The sequence below is a fragment of the Bos javanicus genome, chromosome 1 (genome assembly GCF_032452875.1).
Source record: "Bos javanicus breed banteng chromosome 1, ARS-OSU_banteng_1.0, whole genome shotgun sequence".
Classification (NCBI taxonomy): Eukaryota; Metazoa; Chordata; class Mammalia; order Artiodactyla; family Bovidae; genus Bos; species Bos javanicus.
The window spans coordinates 6,725,596-6,745,093 of NC_083868.1; the positions used below are offsets into that span (position 1 = coordinate 6,725,596).

The following is a 19,498-nucleotide window of genomic DNA, read 5'->3' on the forward strand; positions in this document are numbered from 1 at the left end:
AGAACACAGAAGACAAACAGAGGAAGGAACAAGCTAGGTGTTCCTCCCCTGGAAACCATGGAACCCAGGCATCCAGAAGTTGACTATATGGAAAGCCCCAAACACTTGAAAGGTCTCATTGACAAGCTCACAGCTACAAATCTAAAAATAATAATAACAGTAGTAGTTTAAAATAGTAATAGTAATAACACATATGTTTTTAGGTATGTGTCTCTCTAATCCTTCTATCAAAGACACTGAAATTCAATTTTGTAAAATCTGCAGCTTTGGGGAGGAGAGAGGAAGTTGGCTGATGCTGAAAGAGTCTGCTTCTGTTTGAGGTCTGGCACCTTTTAATAACTTCCTCGTATTTCTATCATATTCCGCTTTCTTGGTACTTCCCCAGGCTTGTATATACCTCACTTCACTATAGGTTTTTGGTATTTGCAATCTTCTCTGAAGAAAAGGTTGGGGCTTCTCCAATGGCAGTAGTAGTAAAGAACCCACCTGCCAGTACAGGAGACATAAGAGTCTCGGGTTTGATCCCTGGGTAGGCAAGATCCCCAGGAGAATGGAATGGCTACCCACTCCAGTATTCTTGCCTGGAGAATCCCATGGATAGAGGACCCTGGCTGGCTACAGTCCATAGGGTCAAAAAGAGTAAGAAACAACTGAAGCAACTTAGCACTAAAGGAAAAAGGAGATAGTGGTGGGGTATTGAGCTAATGACACCATTTATAATGCTTGCTTGGTGAAGGAATGAAGGAAAATTGCCCCCAAAATGACAAAACAGAGTGTACCCTCATACCATCTAAGCACATAACAAAATCACTTAATATTCTCTTAAACTCAGGTATAGCCAGCTTTATGTAAAATACAACTCTATACCAATAAACAATTTTGAAGTGAAGGGGGAGTTCTACAAGTGCTGAGTCCTTTCTTTATCCTCATTATCCATGTGTGAAATGAAAGGCGCTCAGTTGTGTCCAACTCTTTGTGACCTGACCCCATGGACTATATGGTCCATGGGATTCTCCAGGACAGAATACTGGAGTGGGTGGCCTTTTTATTCTCCAAGGGATCTTCCCAACCAGGGATCAAACCCATGTCTCCCGCATTGCAGGTGGATTCTTTACCAGCTGAGCCACCAAGGAAGCCCTATCCATGTATAATAATACTCATTTATGAGGCATGATTGAGTGTTCAGGTTACTTTCACTGCATTATACTATACCCTTTCCAGAGCAATCATCCAAGGGAAGCCCAATGTAAGCAAGGCAGCATCATTAACTTCATTTAGAGATGACATATATCATGATGTAAATATATTTATATTTATAATGAATTGAGTTTGTTAAAGACAAGGATTTCTGATTATGAATAATTTGGGCAAAATATGTCATATCTTTGTTCATGTTTTCATTTATGAACACAAATATACTACCTCCTACCTGTATTGTTATAAGTTTTAAATGAAATATTCATAGTGAAAGAGCTATTTTATAGAAACTTTCTTCCTGGTACTTAAAAAATCTTTCTCAAAGAAAAAATAGGTGGACCAAGGTTTAGACTTCAGAACTTCTGATTATGATACAGGTATTTGTTCTTTCCTACCAGCCTGTCTCGTGCAGATTAAAGGTGCTCGCGACTTAGCCAGTGATTAACTTTTCTCAACCAGGTGGTCCCCAACCTTCAGGATCTGATGCCTGAGGATTTGAGGTGGAGCTGATGTAAGAATAGTAGAAATAAAGTGCACGGTAAATGTAATACACTTGAATCATCCCCAGATCATCGCCACTTCCACCCTTGGTCCGTGGAAAAGTTATCTTTCATCAAGCGTGCCCCTGGTGCCAAGAAGTTTGGGGACTGCTGAACTATCATTGCAGGTTGAACATTTTAAGATACTTTGGTCTCTGTGAGGATATTGATTCAGTCCATCCTCCTGAGGGTCTCACCATGTTCTTGGGGAGATAGACAAGTAAACAAGTAATTGCTATAACTACTGTGGAAATTCCAGCATCAAGGAGTTTCTGATCTTAAGAAGGGGCTATTCCCATTGTGGGTCATCTGGACTGTGGCAGGAAGCCACTGTACATCCATCTTTTTCTGGTGACCAAGTGTCTACTGTGGGAGCTCACTGCATCCCTTTTGAGCATCTACTGACAGTTCTGAGAGAATCTGAAAGTCCCTCCAGCCTAGGACCTGTTTACCAGTGTCTGACAAAAAAAGAAAAAAAATGCAAAGTCAAAGAGCAGGCATTTTCCTAAGGTTAATTTCAGAACAAATAATATGATTCCACAGGAAAACATTAACAAAGTTAATTGTTAATTAAACAAGTTGTTAATTAAACAAATTGTTAATTAAACAAGTCCTATTCATCTCTGGTTTCTCAGAGAACAGAGAAATAATCTCCACACGCATCTCACATCATCAGTCTAAAAAACCCAGAGACATTTCCTAAGGAGCCAAAATAGTCAAATCAAACATCTTAGCTTTCAAAAATGGGCACTAGTTGATTTTTTAACACAGAAAGTCAGTTTAGGAAGAATTTGCCTCTCCATCAAATAATTTTAAATTAAAAATTACAGATGAGTATTCATTTATTGTTCTTTCAAACTAGAGTCAAATTCATTTTCTGAAGTGAGAGTCTGCCAATGGAAGCTCTTTTTCTTAGAAAGAATAATCATAGGTTGTACCTGTGCCAGTGATGTTCAATTTTCACACTCAGATTTTTGTTTTGTTTTTGTCTGTGTTTCGAGTGGAGAGAAAACTTGAAGCATTTGCAAACCAGTCTCAATGGTGAGAGTAAACAAATAGTAGTATACTAGTTACAAGTGTTCAGCCTTCTCTGGGCACCAATGAATATGTTTTTCCAAAGAAATAGAGGACTATTGATTTTAATCAAGGAGCAAGTTAAGTGGTCAACAGTTAAGAGCCTCTACATTATGTTCTGTGTCTGTTGAGAATCCCAGGACAGCCCTTAAAGAACATTTAGAATGTATATTTAATAATACTTATATTGCCTTTATGAACATCAAAGTCAGAGCTGAATTCTCTGATGACTGTTTAAGCGCTGATATTTTGTATCGTAGCTTGTGATGAGGTCCTCGTGTTTAAGATGGCAAAGACAGTGCATGTGTTTGTTGAGCGGAGGAACACTCAACACTCTCCAGAGATAGAATGTACGTTTGCTCTGCAACACAATCAGTTTCTCAAAGTAACACAAAAACAGTTTTGTTTTGTTTTTTTAATCTGCCCGTGCACTTTGGAAAGTATTAGGATATGACTGCAGAATTCTGAGCCACAAGGAAGAGGTATGTTCATTCTGAAAAAAATCTAAGCGTACATGTGACTCATTTTGACCCTACTCAAATCTGTGTGATTCTTCTGAAGTCAAGAATGTCTATTTTTTTTTTAATAGAATGAGTTTCATTCTAAGGAAAGATTGTCCTACCAGGATACAGCTGAGATTGTGCTTAGGTCAACCACAGAATGATTTATGTCCACACTGTGGATAATCATCCTCCATCGAATTATCAATCATACTTGATGTGATACTAAATATTTGGAATCCATTCACCATCTGATAGGTATTGCACAGTCCAGTATTGGATTTGAAATCTTAAGCACACATATGAAGTTTTATCTGCATCTGATATGCTGATAGATGTAACTTTTAACTGGGGTTGGGATCTATTTTGACTATCCTTACTTTGATTCTTCTGGGCCTTTTGCTCATATCACTTATATTCTTCTCTTTAAAGAATGCACATGGATAATATAACTAATGCTTTTCATGCATCTCTTTTGCTTCTGCAGGAGGGATCTTTGAAACTGTGGAAAATGAACCTGTTAACGTTGAAGAATTAGCGTTCAAGTTTGCAGTCACCAGCATTAACAGAAATCGAACCCTGATGCCTAACACCACATTAACCTACGATATCCAGAAAATTAACCTTTTTGATAGTTTCGAAGCCTCACGGAGAGGTAACTATTTTCACACTTGTAAAAGCTTCTTTGGGTGATGTTTCTGCTCAAGTCACCTTCTCTTTGCTACCTGCCCTTTTGCACAGCAGACATCTCTGTGCCAAGGGTTTGCTGGCGATCTCAGCCCAGCATCATCTGAACCCTCCTAATGGACGTTGCCTAGTTCTGTTTTCTGGGCCTTTCTGATCAGCTTGCCCTTCAGTGCCCTCCACTCTATGATTAACTGGTTCAGCTGTGAATGGAAAATGTCAAGCTTGATCTGTTTTTCCTTCCTGAGGCTGAGATACCACCATGAAATTGTACAGTGCAGTCAAATAAAACTTTGTGGAAGGTCATACCTACTGAGCATGTGGAAATGCCCACAACACACAGACTTCACAACCTGAATTCTAAGCGGCCATGAGCCACTGGGTTTACCTAGCATCCTCTCAAATATTACCTTATTCCCTTTCCGCAAGATCAGAGAAATGTGAAGATTATGAATATTGAATCATTATGTTTTACACCTGAAACTATTATAATATTTTATGTCACTTATACCTCAATTTTTTAAAAAGGGAAAAATAGGAAAAAAATAATGGAACTGTGTAATAAATAAATAAAGCAGGGAAATTTATGGGATCAAAGAAAATCTTTTGTGTCTGAACAGAAGACAATTTCCTAGAAAATAATCTAAGTTGCATGTAGGCTGCAAGGTTTGTCTCATGGAAAGAGTCTTTGATGTGGGACTTATTACAAATCCTCCAAACACTTCCAAGATGACCCTTTCAAGCCGCATTTGACGTACTTGAAGATAGACTCTAACTAGAGAGTTGTTGGGTTTCCCTACAGGTGTTCGTCTGGGAATATCACCCCAGAATACGAGGGGCTCTTTCTCTTTTAGAGGAAGAAAATTAACCTTTTTGATAGTTTCGAAGCCTCACGGAGAGGTAAATATTTTCACACTTGTAAACTAGTGAAAGACACAGAATGGGGACTTCCCTGGTGGTACAGTGCTGAAGACTTTGCCTTCCAGTGCAGGGGGTTCAGGTTTCATCCTTAGTTGGGGAGCTAAGATTTCACAAGCCTCACAGTCAAAAAGCCAAAACACAAAACAGAAGCAATACTGTAACAAATTCAATAAAGACTAAAAAAGGTCCACATTAAAAAAAAAATCTTACAAACACATACAATTAAGGGGAATACAATGAATGCCATGTTCACGCTAATTTCCAAGTAACTAAACATGGGTTGTTTCCACTTAGAGTTAACCTCATTAGGACTGCAGGGTGTGTTCACTTAATACAGTCTTCTGCCAAATTCTTGTGTCCTTTTGAAAAAACAAAAACAAAAAACAAAACTGAAATTTGCTTTCCTGGGAGTACAGATGAAAATTGAATAGTATAGTGGTTTTCTTTAAAAATCTATAGCCTCATCTGAGTATAAGAATATTTCCCAAATATGAAAATGAATCCATCACAGGTATACATTTTGATATTTGGCAAAACTAATACAATTATGTAGTTTAAAAATAAAATAAAATTAAAAAAATAAAAAATAAAAGAATATTTCCCTTTTTAAAGATCAATAAAGTTGCAGATACTATATAGGTCAGAGTTGTCTGTAAACAAATAATAAAACTTTGTGTTTATACAGAACTTTAAAGTGTATAAGCATCTTCACATAAATTATCTCTATGAGTTAGTTAGATCTCTCTCTGTCCCTTCCTCTCTGTATCTCCTCTCTGTGTCTCTCTTTGTCTCTTCTCCCTGTCTCTCTCAGACACACATGCTCACGTACACACTCATGCAAAACACTGTTGAATAAATATCCCCAGAAAGCCAGCCACACTTAACAATAATACTTCAACCCACATAAAATCCAAACCATTTTTGTGACCTGAAGTACCTACCATATTTATAAATTAAACACTCCCAAAGCTTCTTAAAACTGGTAATTTTCTGGCAAACAGAATCCAAAAGGATTGATTTTCTGTCAAGTAATATTAGAATCCCCGAGCTAAATATTAGCAGAAATCTCAATCCACTGCCGATGTTAGACAAAACAAGAGTTCATATACTCTCATGCCTTCACTTTTTCTTGCTAACCAGTGAAAGCACATCCAGAAAATTACCATCTGAGGACAGTTTTCACCTATAGTATTAGAAAATTATGCCTTTATATCTTGTGTGATAATTCAGTAATGAAGAGCACAGTGTCACAAAGATCCTTGTGAATGATTGAGTACACTAGCTGTCCCACAGATACGTGAAATATCCTTCTCAAAATTTTATGTATTAATTTTTCTCTTTAAATCAAGTCAGATAAGCTTAACAAGGCCATATATTTTTTTCTGCTTATCTTTTACTTGTGAAATGGCATTATTAGAAAAATCAACACAATTTCATTTATACATGTTGCTATTATTTAATTCATATATTCAGCTATTGTTTCTCAGCAGTTCCAAATTCTTTTAAACTAGCATTAATATATAAATTTGAAATGTTTTTACACTTATGTTTAATGCCAGCATATATCTATGATAGGGCTTCCCTGGTGGCTCACACAGTAAAGAGTCTGCCTGCAATGCAGGAGTCCCGGGTTCAATCCCTGGGTCAGGAAGATCCCTGGAGAATGGAATGGCAACCCACTCCAGTATTCTTGCCTGGAGAATTCCATGGATGGAGGACCCTGAAGGGCTATAGTCCATGGGGTCACAAAGAGTCAGGCACAACTGAGTGACTAACACTTTTACTTTATGAAGTTATAGAAGATAATCTGTCCCAACCTCTCTGGAAGATAATTTGGTTTATATATATCAAGAAATTTAAAAATATCAATAGCATTTAATTATAACTGAAAATCTACTCTAAGAATGTAATGTAAAAGCTAGAGAAAAATATAAGAACTACAATAAGTGCTTATAATATTACTTCTAATAACCAAAAATTAGGAGCAACTTAATTCAGTACCATATGTTCAGTCACTCAGCCAGTCATGTCTGACTCTTTGCAACCCCATGGACCATGGCTCACTAGGCTTCTCTGTCCATGGAACTTTCCAGCCAAGAATACAGGAGTGGGTTGCCATTTGCTTCTCCAGGGGATCTTCCCAACCCAGGGATCTAATCCAGGTCTCCCACATTGCACGCAGATTCTTTACCATCTGAACCACCAGGGACACGCCATTCTGCATCATCAGTCAGTTCAGTCGTTCAGTCATGTCTGACTCTTTGCTACGTAGGGCTAGTTAAATAAGTAATGACACTCAGCATCATGGATTAGGCTATTCTATGCCACTAAAAATATTACTTTTGCATAATTTATAATGACTTGAGGGTAAGAGTGTGCCTTTAGTGTTAAACTTAGTGTTGAATACAGAAAGCAATGTATCAAACTGTATCTATATCATGTTCAATTTTTAGATAAATCAGAATACCAAAATACTAGGTTGGCCAAAAAGTTCGTTTGGATTTTCCTACAAACTTCTACAGAAAAACCTGAACAATCCTTTTAGTCAACTCAATGTGAATTTATATTATTCGAAGTTGATGGAATTTCAGGGCTGTTTTTACTTTCTTATAATTTTCAATATTCTAAATTATATCAAGGAGTGTATATAATCTTATAATACAAAGAAATTAATGTTAAAATTAATTTTTATGTACATATCTGCTTTATTTTGTTCAACTACATGTTGGTGAATGTTGATGTAGAAATAGGCCCGTCCTTGAGCTGGGTCCCTGGACTCCGGTCAATTCTACCATTATCCAGAGACCCTGACTCACTGCATTGCTTATGACATTAGTGAAAAGGTGAAAAGTGAAAGTCACTCAGTTGTGTCCAACTCTTTGCGAACCCCTGGACTATACTGTCCATGGAATTCTCCAGGCCAGAATACTGGAGTGGGTGTCCTATCCCTTCTCCAGGGAATTTTCCCAACCCAGGAATCCAATCAGGTCTCCTGCATTGCAGGCAGATTCTTTACCTGATGAGCTACCAGGAAAGCCCAGGTAGTGGGTTCATGACATTAGTGGGTTGGACCGTATATCTTCTAAGACCCTTTTAAGCTATGATAATCTATTATTCTGTAATTAATTAAGTACCAGTATCACTGAGCATTCTTTAGCAAGACCTCTTTTCTGAATTTTGGGAAGGACTGGAACTAAAGTACTCTGCAGCCACCCAGAGAGGCTTCTGATTCAGTGACAATGTTAGTTATCTTCACTGCCATGTTGTCACATGACAGAACTGAATTCACTTGGCCAATGGCTTATAGTCACTCTGAGCGCTTCTGGGTGGCATCACACCAATCAAGAGATTAAACTCCATCTGATTAAAAGTAATGAAGTGAGACCAACAACTCATTTTTGTTTGCAGGGCATTGGCCCTGTGATGTGTTGCTAATCATTTCAACATCTGCATCTCTACTATTTAGTATCTTAGGGATGTTGGAAGTTGGATTAAGCATGTTTCCTCAACACACAGATAGAGAGTGGAAGAAAGTTTCCAATAGTGCAAATAAGGAGGAACCATGAAAGGGGAGATTAAATTCACAGAGCTCTCTCTCTTTCTCTCTCCCTATCCCCACTTCCCCCCTCCACTCTCTCCTTGTCTGTGGACATCAGCATGTGACCAGCTGGCGCTTGGTGTGGCTGCTCTCTTTGGTCCTTCCCATAGCTCCTCTGTCAGTGCTGTGCAGTCTATTTGCAACGCTCTCGAGGTTCCACATATACAGACTCGCTGGAAACACCCCTCCGTGGACAACAGAGACCTGTTTTACATCAACCTCTACCCTGATTATGCGGCTATCAGCAGGGCGGTCTTGGATCTGGTCCTCTACTACAACTGGAAGACAGTGACCGTGGTGTATGAAGATAGCACAGGTATGGACTCACACAAGCCCTCACCTGGCCATGTGTGGTTGGCATAAAGGGAGCCAGAGTATTCTCTAGACATTGACTCATCAGGCAGAGTGCATGAAGATGGTTTTTTATATGAAGCTAATTGAGTATTCTAGTTTGAACCAGTTGATAGCTGGTTCCTATCAACTCCCCAAAGGGTTGATCCTTTCTGATGACCCTTTCATCATCAAACTTAAGGGCACTTTAAGAAAAAAGAAATATCACCTTATTAACATATGTTGTAATCTAATCTGAATAGTAATGGTGCAATTTAATGTATCCAGCTCCATTAAGAATATGATCATGGTTCCATTGTTAAATAAAACAGAGAAAGTTTGGAAACAACCACTTCAAAGTATGATTCCAATTCAATAAGTAGCTATGTAAATATCTTGAAAAGTTTCTAAGGCAGGTAAAGCAACTGTACTCCAATAAAAATTAATAAAAAATTAAGTACATCAACAGAAGAATCCAATTAGAGGTTGTATTGATAGATCTGATCATTTCATGGGGAAAGGACTAGGAACCCTGGTAATGAGTCCTTAATGAAGCTCGTTTTGTTTCACCTGCTAACTTTAAGGTGAAGGACAGATACTTGCTGAGCACCTCCCTAGACATTTCTCTGACCTTACCCAATTGGAAGTTTCTTTCACTGGTACCTTCCCCTCTTGCCTTCTGTTTACATTTTGAGGCTTGTTGGAGTTAAAGACCCCTTTCATGCAGTTTAAATTCTGCCAGTAACACTTCCCACATAGGAAAGTCCAAGTCCTTCTAATTTAAAACTCTTCACCATCTAACCATTCTCATCTTCATTAATCCAAGTACTAACTGAGCTACATCCCCAGTTCTCTCACATCATTTCTTTTTTTTTTTTTTTTTTTTTTTTTTTTATTCTTCCAATTTTATTTTATTTTTAAACTTTAATAATTGTATTAGTTTTGCCAAATATCAAAATGAATCCGCCACAGGTATACATGTGTTCCCCATCCCGAACCCTCCTCCCTCCTCCCTCCCCATACCCTCCCTCTGGGCCGTCCCAGTGCACCAGCCCCAAGCATCCAGCATCATGCATCGAACCTGGACTGGCAACTCGTTTCCTACATGATATTTTACATGTTTCATTGCCATTCTCCCACATCTTCCCACCCTCTCCCTCTCCCACAGAGTCCATAAGACTGTTCTATACATCAGTGTCTCTTTTGCTCACATCATTTCTTAAATACCCCCAAGTCCATCCCAAATCTTTCTTTCTGAGGCTGGCCCCTCACTTTGGAAGGTCTGCCATGTAAGCTCCAAGGTGGTAAGTTCCCCCACTCTCCATGATCACACTCAACACCCCTTTCTTTCTAAAGCTCTCTGAGACCACACTGGGAGTTAACAGCACATTATAAATATAAGCATTATATTACATGCTCTCATGATCTGTTTAAATGTTTATGAGACTAGAAATTCCAAAAAGTTGGAATTTTATCTTATTTTTAAAATCTGCTACCTAGCACTATACACCTAGTCCTGGTATATAGGGAAGTGCTTAGTAATTACGTGTGGAAAGAATAATACTATTTTCTTTCTGGAATTATTTTTCAAGAATCAAAATTATCTCCTTTCCTTAATCTATACATTTGGTAGTAAGACTAATAAAATTATCAGCAAAAATTACCAAACCAAACATTTCTAAACTTTTTAATAGTATCTCACTTTTTCACTCTTTCTCACCAGATACTAGCATTTATGGATACTGTTCCTCAGAAGATGAACAAGGAGCCTCTATTTGGCACTAAACTCTGTTTCCATTTTCAGCTCTCAGACTTTTGTGGTTGGAAATATGCATTTATGTATTTTCTTATACCTCATCTCATTTTAAAAAGAAGTAAACTAGTTGACTGTACATATAATTTATAAATACCAAATTCAAAATAGTCCTACTAGGAAGGATAAACCACAGGCAGTGGCAGTGGCTTCTTAGAGCGTCACCTGCTTGCTGTGAAGGAAGAAAACATATTAACAAATGAACTCCATACGTATACTTAAAGAGCCTTATGATATACATTATATTGTACACTGGTATAGTAAGACCTTTCATGTTGTCTATCTTTGTACATAGAGAATCCCATGAGTTAATAAAATAATGCTATTGATGGAGGAGCCTGGTGGGCTGCAGTCCATGGGGTCTCGAAGAGTTGGATACGACTGAAGTGACTTAGCAGCAGCAGCAGCAGTACATTCTTTAGCATAATTTTCTCTCATTATTTCTACCATTTCCAGCAAAACAGGACCATCTAAAAGGAAAACAAATCAATGAATAATATTGTGGCAGCTGGATTTAATTTAACTAAAGGTGTGGGCATAACTTGTAGACTGCAAATTGTATTGAGAAAAACTATAATTTGCAAAATGATAATACAAAAGTTGATATCCTAACCGCCCTTTAGATTTCGAGTGAGTTCCCACAACTGACAGCCATTTTGCATAGAGGGAATTTGAACCATCATTTCTATTACCTTTAAAAAGAAACCGAAATCTCTTCATTCCTATTGAGTTCACCTGCGCACAGTTGCTCATTAAATGCTTACTAAAATTGAAAAATCCAAAATGAGTGTGTGTTTGCCCATTAAGTTAGAGATGATTCATGGTAAAATGATTTTGCTCACAAAGACATTAAAAATGTAAATGAATAATCAATTGAGCCATTAAATTGGAACCCAGAGAGTAAACAGGTCAACTGAGATCAATAACAGCAGACATCTTTTGACTCTGAGTGGGTTTAATACTGCTTGACTCAGGGATTTGGTTGCCGTAATTATCAAGCCATAAAAAGGAGAAAACTTACTAAACCTGAAGGAAAAGAAAGGACTTAGGTGTGCTCAGCACCGCCCTTACACCAGAATTAAGTACCCATTAAAGAGAGCACTTTATTGGGATTTGTTTAGGAGTTTGTTAAATAGCCTGAAGCCAGCGCAGATGTCTATGGGACTAAATGGTCCATAACTCCCATTGAAGTCAATGGGAACACTGTGCGTGTCTCTGAGGACAAAGTCCAAATCACTATATACTAGTAGGCAGAATTCTGTCCTCTAGAAGAGCAAGTGTAGAGAGACCCCAGAGAACAGTTATGGGGAGTGAAGTTTTGCCTTGCTTCCTCTCTCTCTCTCTCTCTCTCTGTTGCCGGGATGTTCTTCCCATCAGTCACCTACTTCTCTCTGACTCCCACACTTACCCTAGGCAATAGGAAACTGCTGCTCATTGGTCATCCTCTCTGTTTCATTAGACCCCTGGTGGAAGCCTGGCTTCCATCCCTTGACACGCATCAAAAAGAGCTGAGAAGCTGAGCACCAAATCAGTGTGGAGAATATTCAGCAGTTTCTGCTTTCTCACGGCCAGTGTTAGTGAAATGTAACCACCGTCAGTTCTGTAGAACAAGGGCCTGCAAACTTTTTTCTCAAAGGGGCTAGATACTAATACTCTATAGTTCAGGTTTTATGAGCCATAATGCCTTGGTCACAACTATTGTGCTGACGTAGCAAGAAAACAGTCACAGGCAGTACAGAAACAGTATCAGTCCAGTTCAGTTTAGTTGCTCAGTCGTGTCCGACTCATTGCGACCCCATGAATCGCAGCACGCCAGGCCTCCGTGTCCATCACCAACTCCCGGAGTTCACTCAGACTCACATCCATCGAGTCAGTGATGCCATCCAGCCATCTCATCCTCTGTTGTCCCCTTCTCCTCCTGCCCCCAATCCCTCCCAGCATCAGAGTCTTTTCCAATGAGTCAACTCTTCGCATGAGGTGGCCAAAGTACTGGACTTTCAGCTTTAGCATCAGTCCTTCCAAAGAAATCCCAGGGCTGATCTCCTTCAGAATGGACTGGTTGGATCTCCTTGCAGTCCAAGGGACTCTCAAGAGTCTTCTCCAACACCACAGTAGTGTGTTCTAATAAACCTTTGGGATTCCCTAATAGCTCAGTTGGTAAAGAATCTGCCTGCGATGCAGGAAACCCCAGTTCGATTCCTGGGTGGGGAAGATCCACTGGAGAAGGGATAGGCTACCCACTCCAGTATTCTTGGGCTTCCCTTGTGGCTCAGCTGGTAAAGAATCTGTCTGCAATGCCGGAGACCTGGGTTCAATCCCTGGCTTGGGAAAATCCCCTGGAGAAGGGAAAGGCTACCCACTCCAGTATTCTGGCCTGGAGAATTCCATAGACTGTAAAGCTCATGGGGTTGCAAAGAGCTGGACACAACTGAGCGACTGGCACTGCACTAATAAACCTTTATTTACAACAAATAAGGAAGCCAGTATGGTTGGATTACAGAGAGGGAAGATGTGACTCTGTCACACTTGTGAGCATTAAAGATCATGGAGGGCTTTGTAGATTATTGGAACAAGCTTCAGTTCCTCATGAAATGGGCAACCATTGCAGAGTTTTCAGAAGACGAGTGACATGATCAAATTTATGTCATAAAAAGATCACGCTGGCCTTTGTATAATAAAATGACATAGAGAGGCAAGGATAAAATCGGTGGCTCCTACTGAAATCAAGGCAAGAGATGAAAGTGATAGCAATAGAGGAGTGAGGAATGGTCAGATACTGGAAGTATTTTGATGTTGAGCTAGCATAATGCTCTGAGGGAGTGTAGGCTGGATGAAAGAAATAGAGGAGTCAAAGATAACTAAGCTTTTCGGCCTGAGCCAAAGGATGGAGTTACCTTTGCCTGAGATGGGAAAAGGTATATATGGAAATAGTTTGGAGAAATAAGGAGCAGGGGTTCAGTCATAAATCTGTTCTTTGATTTTGCAGTGTCTAGACCTCCGCATGTAGTTGAGGAGTAGGCAGTTCATATATGAATCTGGAGTTCAGGAATGTAGTGGACACTGGGATACAAACTCAAGGGTCCTCAGGATTTTGATGGAACTAGATGATGCCATCAGTTAAGTCAGTTCCATCCAGATATGTTCATAAAACATAGTACTTAAGATTTTTTTTTATCCATGGTTGCCTTATGTCATTTTTCAACACATCAGAGCATGAAATTTATAAAATGCAGCCTACAATAAAGAAGTATTATCTGTCACTTAAAACATACTCTCAAAGTTTTACAATGAGGATTCATTTGAAATAATCTAACATATATAAAAATGTCAATGATCAAAAGAAACACTGAATCTAGAAAGAAAACCCAAGAAAAATGACAACTGCAAAAATTACAATGACTAAAGTCTCGAAGTGCTGACTGATTGCCATGCACTATTCTAATTATTGAATGTAATTAACTCATTTAAAATGCTCAACCACCCTGTAAGTAAGTGTAATAGCTACTCTTTGGCTATATTTAAACAGTGACTTGGGTTTGTTATGCCTATATTTTCCTTCACTTCCCCAAAGAAAATAGAAATATACTATATAGAAGCAAGAACCTACAAAGGTCTAAAATTTGGACTTGAAGAAAATTAAACATTTTGACATAAGTGGTCAAGCCAAAAAATAATCAGTACCAAGTAAAGGAATAAGTGAATTTTTCACCTTAGCAATCATAATTTACATCTCTCTGTTGTTATGATCACCTGTGCTAGCCAAAACACTCTGCTACCCACCCTCCTACAATCCTACCTGAAGTAGTTGGAGAATGGAAAATCCTGGGCACTCAGTACCAACATGATTATATATTACAGTTCTTTTCCTTCTGCCCTTACTCTTTCTACCCTTTCTGTTTACCCACTCTAATCCTCTGACCAGAACCCATTCAAATTTTCAAATTTCTGCTCAGGAAACCAATCTTTAGATATTTCATGGTGACTTATTATTTTTAGCTACCATTGATATTAGCCAGAATTCAGGACCAAAACATACTGGTGGAGCTAAGTAGCACATAGTTAATCTTGAATATTTTGACTAGATTCTTCTATGGGGCTCTTTTCCATTAAGAGACACAATTTTTCTTTCAGGCAGTCTTTAGCCTTTTTTGATGCCCTTTTGAAAAACCACACATATGTATATCTGCACTTAAAAGTGCTGTATTTCCCCAGGTACTCCACTCACTTACCCATCTCCATTTCTCAGTCTGGTTTTTTCCTCCCCTCTGGAGAGTATATAGATCCCCTTAAGAATCCTATTAGCTTTGGATGTATTAATATACCAACATGTTTGTGAAATGCCATTTTGCATGTTTCCAAGTTCACATGAAGATGAAATTAATATTTAAACTGTGTGATCTTATCTTTGGGTCCCATCACATTCATTTTTATGACATCAAATCCACTGATGTGGTACATGTAAATGAACAGAGAATTGGATTAAGACTCCAGAAAACCTAGGTACCTTTCCTTTGAACTGCTGCTCATTAAATATAACTGGAGCTGTCCAAAAATGGATTGAGCTGCAAAAAGTGAGGTAGAAAATTTCTCAAACTAAGAGGTGTTCAGCAGCAGCTGTGTAGAGGGGATTGATGCATCAAGGAGGGGTTTGACCTTGAAGGTCTCTTGCAATGCCTGGCATCTGTGACTCATTTTCAGGGCCAATTCAAACAATTAACCTCCCTCTACCTCACTTTCCTTACTGTAAAATAGCACTGACACCTAACCACCGCAGAGGTATCTTCTGAGGTTTACTGAGCTATTTATAAGACATGTCGGATACTTCATAAGAAGGGGCGATGCAAATAGCAAACTTTATTATTATTTAAGGAGAAGGCAGGGGAATTTTTAAACTTCTACTGGAAATAGCAGGTTCTTTTTTTCTCCTCCATATGCTCCACCTGTTCCCAGAGTTGATGTGCATGCAAATCAGCATTTTTCTGTGTCATGTCTGAGTACACAGAGCAGATAGATGGCCCAAGAAAGTGTTTAGAATTGGCCACTTGGACACTTTTGAAACTTATCTCTACATGCAGAGCCCAGCTCAAACTCATAGGGAATAAACAGGCTCCCTGTTCTCAAGCAAACACTTTTCAAACCACAAGTGCAGTTTACCATCATTGCATTGCTGGAGGTGGGAGTGGAGGAAGGAGGCTCATGGTTTGTCTTTTTATTGAGAAAGATTTGAACTTAGAGAAAAATGGCAAGAAATATACAGTGAACTCCTATACCTCCTACATCTAAGTTTAGCAGCTGTCATCATTTGCCCTGGGCTTCCTGGTGGCTCAGATGGTAGTGTCCGCCTGCAATGCGGGAGACCTGGGTTTGATCCCTAGGTCGGGAAGATCCCCTGGAGAAGGAAATGGCAAGCCACTTCAGTATTCTTGCCTGGGAAATCCCATGGACAGAGGAGCCTGGCAGGCTACAGTCCATGGGGTCACAAAGAGTCAGACATGACAGAGTAACTAAACAACGACAAACTACTGCAGTGTGCTAGAAAACCCATCACCTTTGCCAGGGTTTGCCTGCACCTTACCATTCTCTCCAACTGGACTCCAATCCTGGAAGTACTGAATGACTTGGGCAGGGCTGTCATTCACACATAGGAGGACCATTAGCAGAATTAGGAAGTGAAGCGAAGTCAAGTCACGTCCAACTCTTTCCGACCCCATGGACTACACAATCCGTGGAATTCTCCCAGCCAGAATACTGGAGTTGGTAGCTGTTCCCTTCTCCAGGGGATCTTACCAACCAAGGAATCCAACTGGGGTCTCCTGCATTGCAGGTGGCTTCTTTACCAACTGCACTATCAGGGAAGCCCAGCAAAATTAGGAGTAGTGTCCAAATCAATGGAGAAGGCAATGGCAACCCACTCCAGTATTCTTGCCTGGAAAATCCCATGGACGGAGGAACCTGGTAAGCTGCAGTCCATGGGGTCTCTAAGAGTCGGACACAACTGAGTGACTTCACTTTCACTTTTCTTTTTTTTTTTAATTTTATTTTATTTTTAAACTTTACAATATTGTATTGGTTTTGCCAAATAGCAGAATGAATCCACCACAGGTATACATGTGTTCCCCATCTTGAACCCTCCTCCCTCCTCCCTCCCCATACCATCCCTCTGGGTCGTCCCAGTGCACCAGCCCCAAGCATCCAGTATCGTGCATCGAACCTGGACTGGCAACTCGTTCCATATATGATAGTATACATATTTCAATGCCATTATCCCAAATCATCCCACCCTCTCCCTCTCCCACAGAGTCCAAAAGACTGTTCTATACATCAGTGTCTCTTTTGCTGTCTTGTACACAGGGTTATTGTTACCATCTTTCTAAATTCCATATATATGCTTTAGTATGATGTATTGGTGTTTTTCCTTCTGGCTTACTTCACTCTGTATAATAGGCTCCAGTTTCATCCACCTCATTAGAACTGATTCAAATGTATTCTTTTTAATGGCTAAATAATACTCCATTGTGTATATGTACCACATCTTTCTTATCCATTCATCTGCTGATGGACATCTAGGTTGCTTCCATGTCCTGGCTATTATAAACAGTGCTGCAATGAACATTGGGGTACATGTGTCTCTTTCAATTCTGGTTTCCTCAGTGTGTATGCCCACCGGTGGGATTACTGGGTCATAAGGCAGTTCTATTTCCAGTAAGGAATCTCCACACTGTTCTCCATAGTGGCTGTACTAGTTTGCATTCCCACCAACAGTGTAAGAGGGTTCCCTTTTCTCCACACCCTCTCCAGCATTTATTGCTTGTAGACTTTTGGATCACAGCCATTCTGACTGGCATGAAATGGTACCTCATAGTGGTTTTGATTTGCATTTCTCTGATAATGAGTGATGTTGAGCATCTTTTCATGTGTTTGTTAGCCATCTGTATGTCTTCTTTGGAGAAATGTCTATTTAGTTCTTTGGCCCATTTTTTGATTGGGTCATTTATTTTTCTGGAGTTGAGCTGTAGGAGTTGCTTGTATATTTTTGAGATTAGTTGTTTGTCAGTTGCTTCATTTACTATTATTTTCTTCCATTCTGAAGGCTGTCTTTTCACCCTGCTTATAGTTTCCTTTGATGTGCAGAAGCTTTTAAGTTTAATTAGGTCCCATTTGTTTATTTTTGCTTTTATTTCCAATATTCTGGGAGGTGGGTCATAGAGGATCCTGCTGTGATGTATGTCAGAGAGTGTTTTGCCTATGTTCTCCTCTAGGAGTTTTATAGTTTCTGGTCTTACATTGAGATCTTTAATCCACTTTGAGTTTATTTTTGTGTATGGTGTTAGAAAGTGCTCTAATTTCATTCTTTTACAAGTGGTTGACCAGTTTTCCCAGCACCACTTGTTAAAGAGATTGTCTTTAATCCATTGTATATTCTTGCCTCCTTTGTCAAAGATAAGGTGTCCATATGTGCGTGGATTTATCTCTGGGCTTTCTATTTTGTTCCAATGACAAACCCACAGCAAACATTATCCTCAATGGTGAAAAGTTGAAAGCATTTCCTCTAAAGTCAGAAACAAGACAAGGGTGCCCACTTTCACCATTACTATTCAACATAGTTTTGGAAGTTTTGGCCACAGCAATCAGAGCAGAAAAAGAAATAAAAGGAATCCAAATTGAAAAAGAAGAAGTAAAACTCTCACTGTTTGCAAATGACATGATCCTCTACATAGAAAACCCTAAAGACTCCACCAGAAAATTACTAGAACTAATCAAAGATTATAGTAAAGTTGCAGGATATAAAATCAACACACAGAAATCCATTGCATTCCTATGCACTAATAATGAGAAAACTGAAAGAGAAATTAAGGAAACAATTCCATTCACTGTTGCAACGGAAAGAATAAAATACTTAGAAATATATCTACCTAAAGAAACCAAAGACCTATATATAGAAAACTATAAAACACTGGTGAAAGAAATCAAAGAGGGCACTAAAAATGGAGAAATATACCATGTTCATGGACTGGAAGAATCAATATAGTGAAAATGAGTATACTACCCAAAGCAATCTATAGATTCAATGCAATCCCTATCAAGCTACCAAGGGTATTCTTCACAGAGCTAGAACAAATAATTTCACAATTTGTATGGAAATACAAAAAACCTCGAATAGCCAAAGCTATCTTGAGAAAGAAGAATGGAACTGGAGGAATCAACCTACCTGACTTCAGGCTCTACTACAAAGCCACAGTCATCAAGACAGTATGGTACTTGCACAAAGACAGAAATATAGATCAATGGAACTTTCACTTTTCACTTTCCTGCATTGGAGAAGGAAATGGCAACCCACTCCAGTGTTCTTGCCTCGAGAATCTGAGGGACGGGGGAGCCTGGTGGGCTGCCGTCTATGGGGTCGCACAGAGTCAGACACGACTAAAGCGACTTGGCAGCAGCAGCAGCAGTTCAAATCAATTATCTTTCCCTGAAGTAATGACGAGTTTAAAAACAAGTTTTAACTTCTTTACAATGAAATGTAAACAATTAATGGATTGCTGCAAAATGCAAACAAAAGGGAAGGCTTTCTCTAAATTTTTGTCTCCTGTGAACTAAAAAAGCCTTTTGAATTGTAAATTCTGCTGTTTGTTAATGAGGGCAGAAAGGTTGTTTTTTTCTTTTTTGAAAGCAAACAATTGCTTTGGAAGATAAATATAAACCTCCCCTTCCTTGCCCTTTATTCTTTCTACATCTTGGGTCTGTAATCTTTAAATCTGCTGATCCTCTCTTTCCTGAGGGAAATTCACCTGTATATGGACAAAATGAGTAAATTAGGGTTTAGTAGTGAGTTTCTCCAAAA

General features: G+C 39.1%; 1 protein-coding gene across 11 annotated transcripts in view; it reads left to right on the top strand.

Moving 5' to 3' along the window:
* GRIK1 (glutamate ionotropic receptor kainate type subunit 1) overlaps positions 1–19,498 on the top strand; it is a 467,817-nt gene that overhangs the window by 293,918 nt on the left and 154,401 nt on the right. For all 11 annotated transcript variants that reach the window (XM_061419459.1, XM_061419725.1, XM_061419550.1 and 8 more), the window contains exons 2-3: positions 3,798–3,965; positions 8,572–8,829. In XM_061419459.1, the coding sequence (XP_061275443.1) occupies positions 3,798–3,965; positions 8,572–8,829 (426 nt within the window). The remainder of the gene's footprint in view (positions 1–3,797; positions 3,966–8,571; positions 8,830–19,498) is intronic.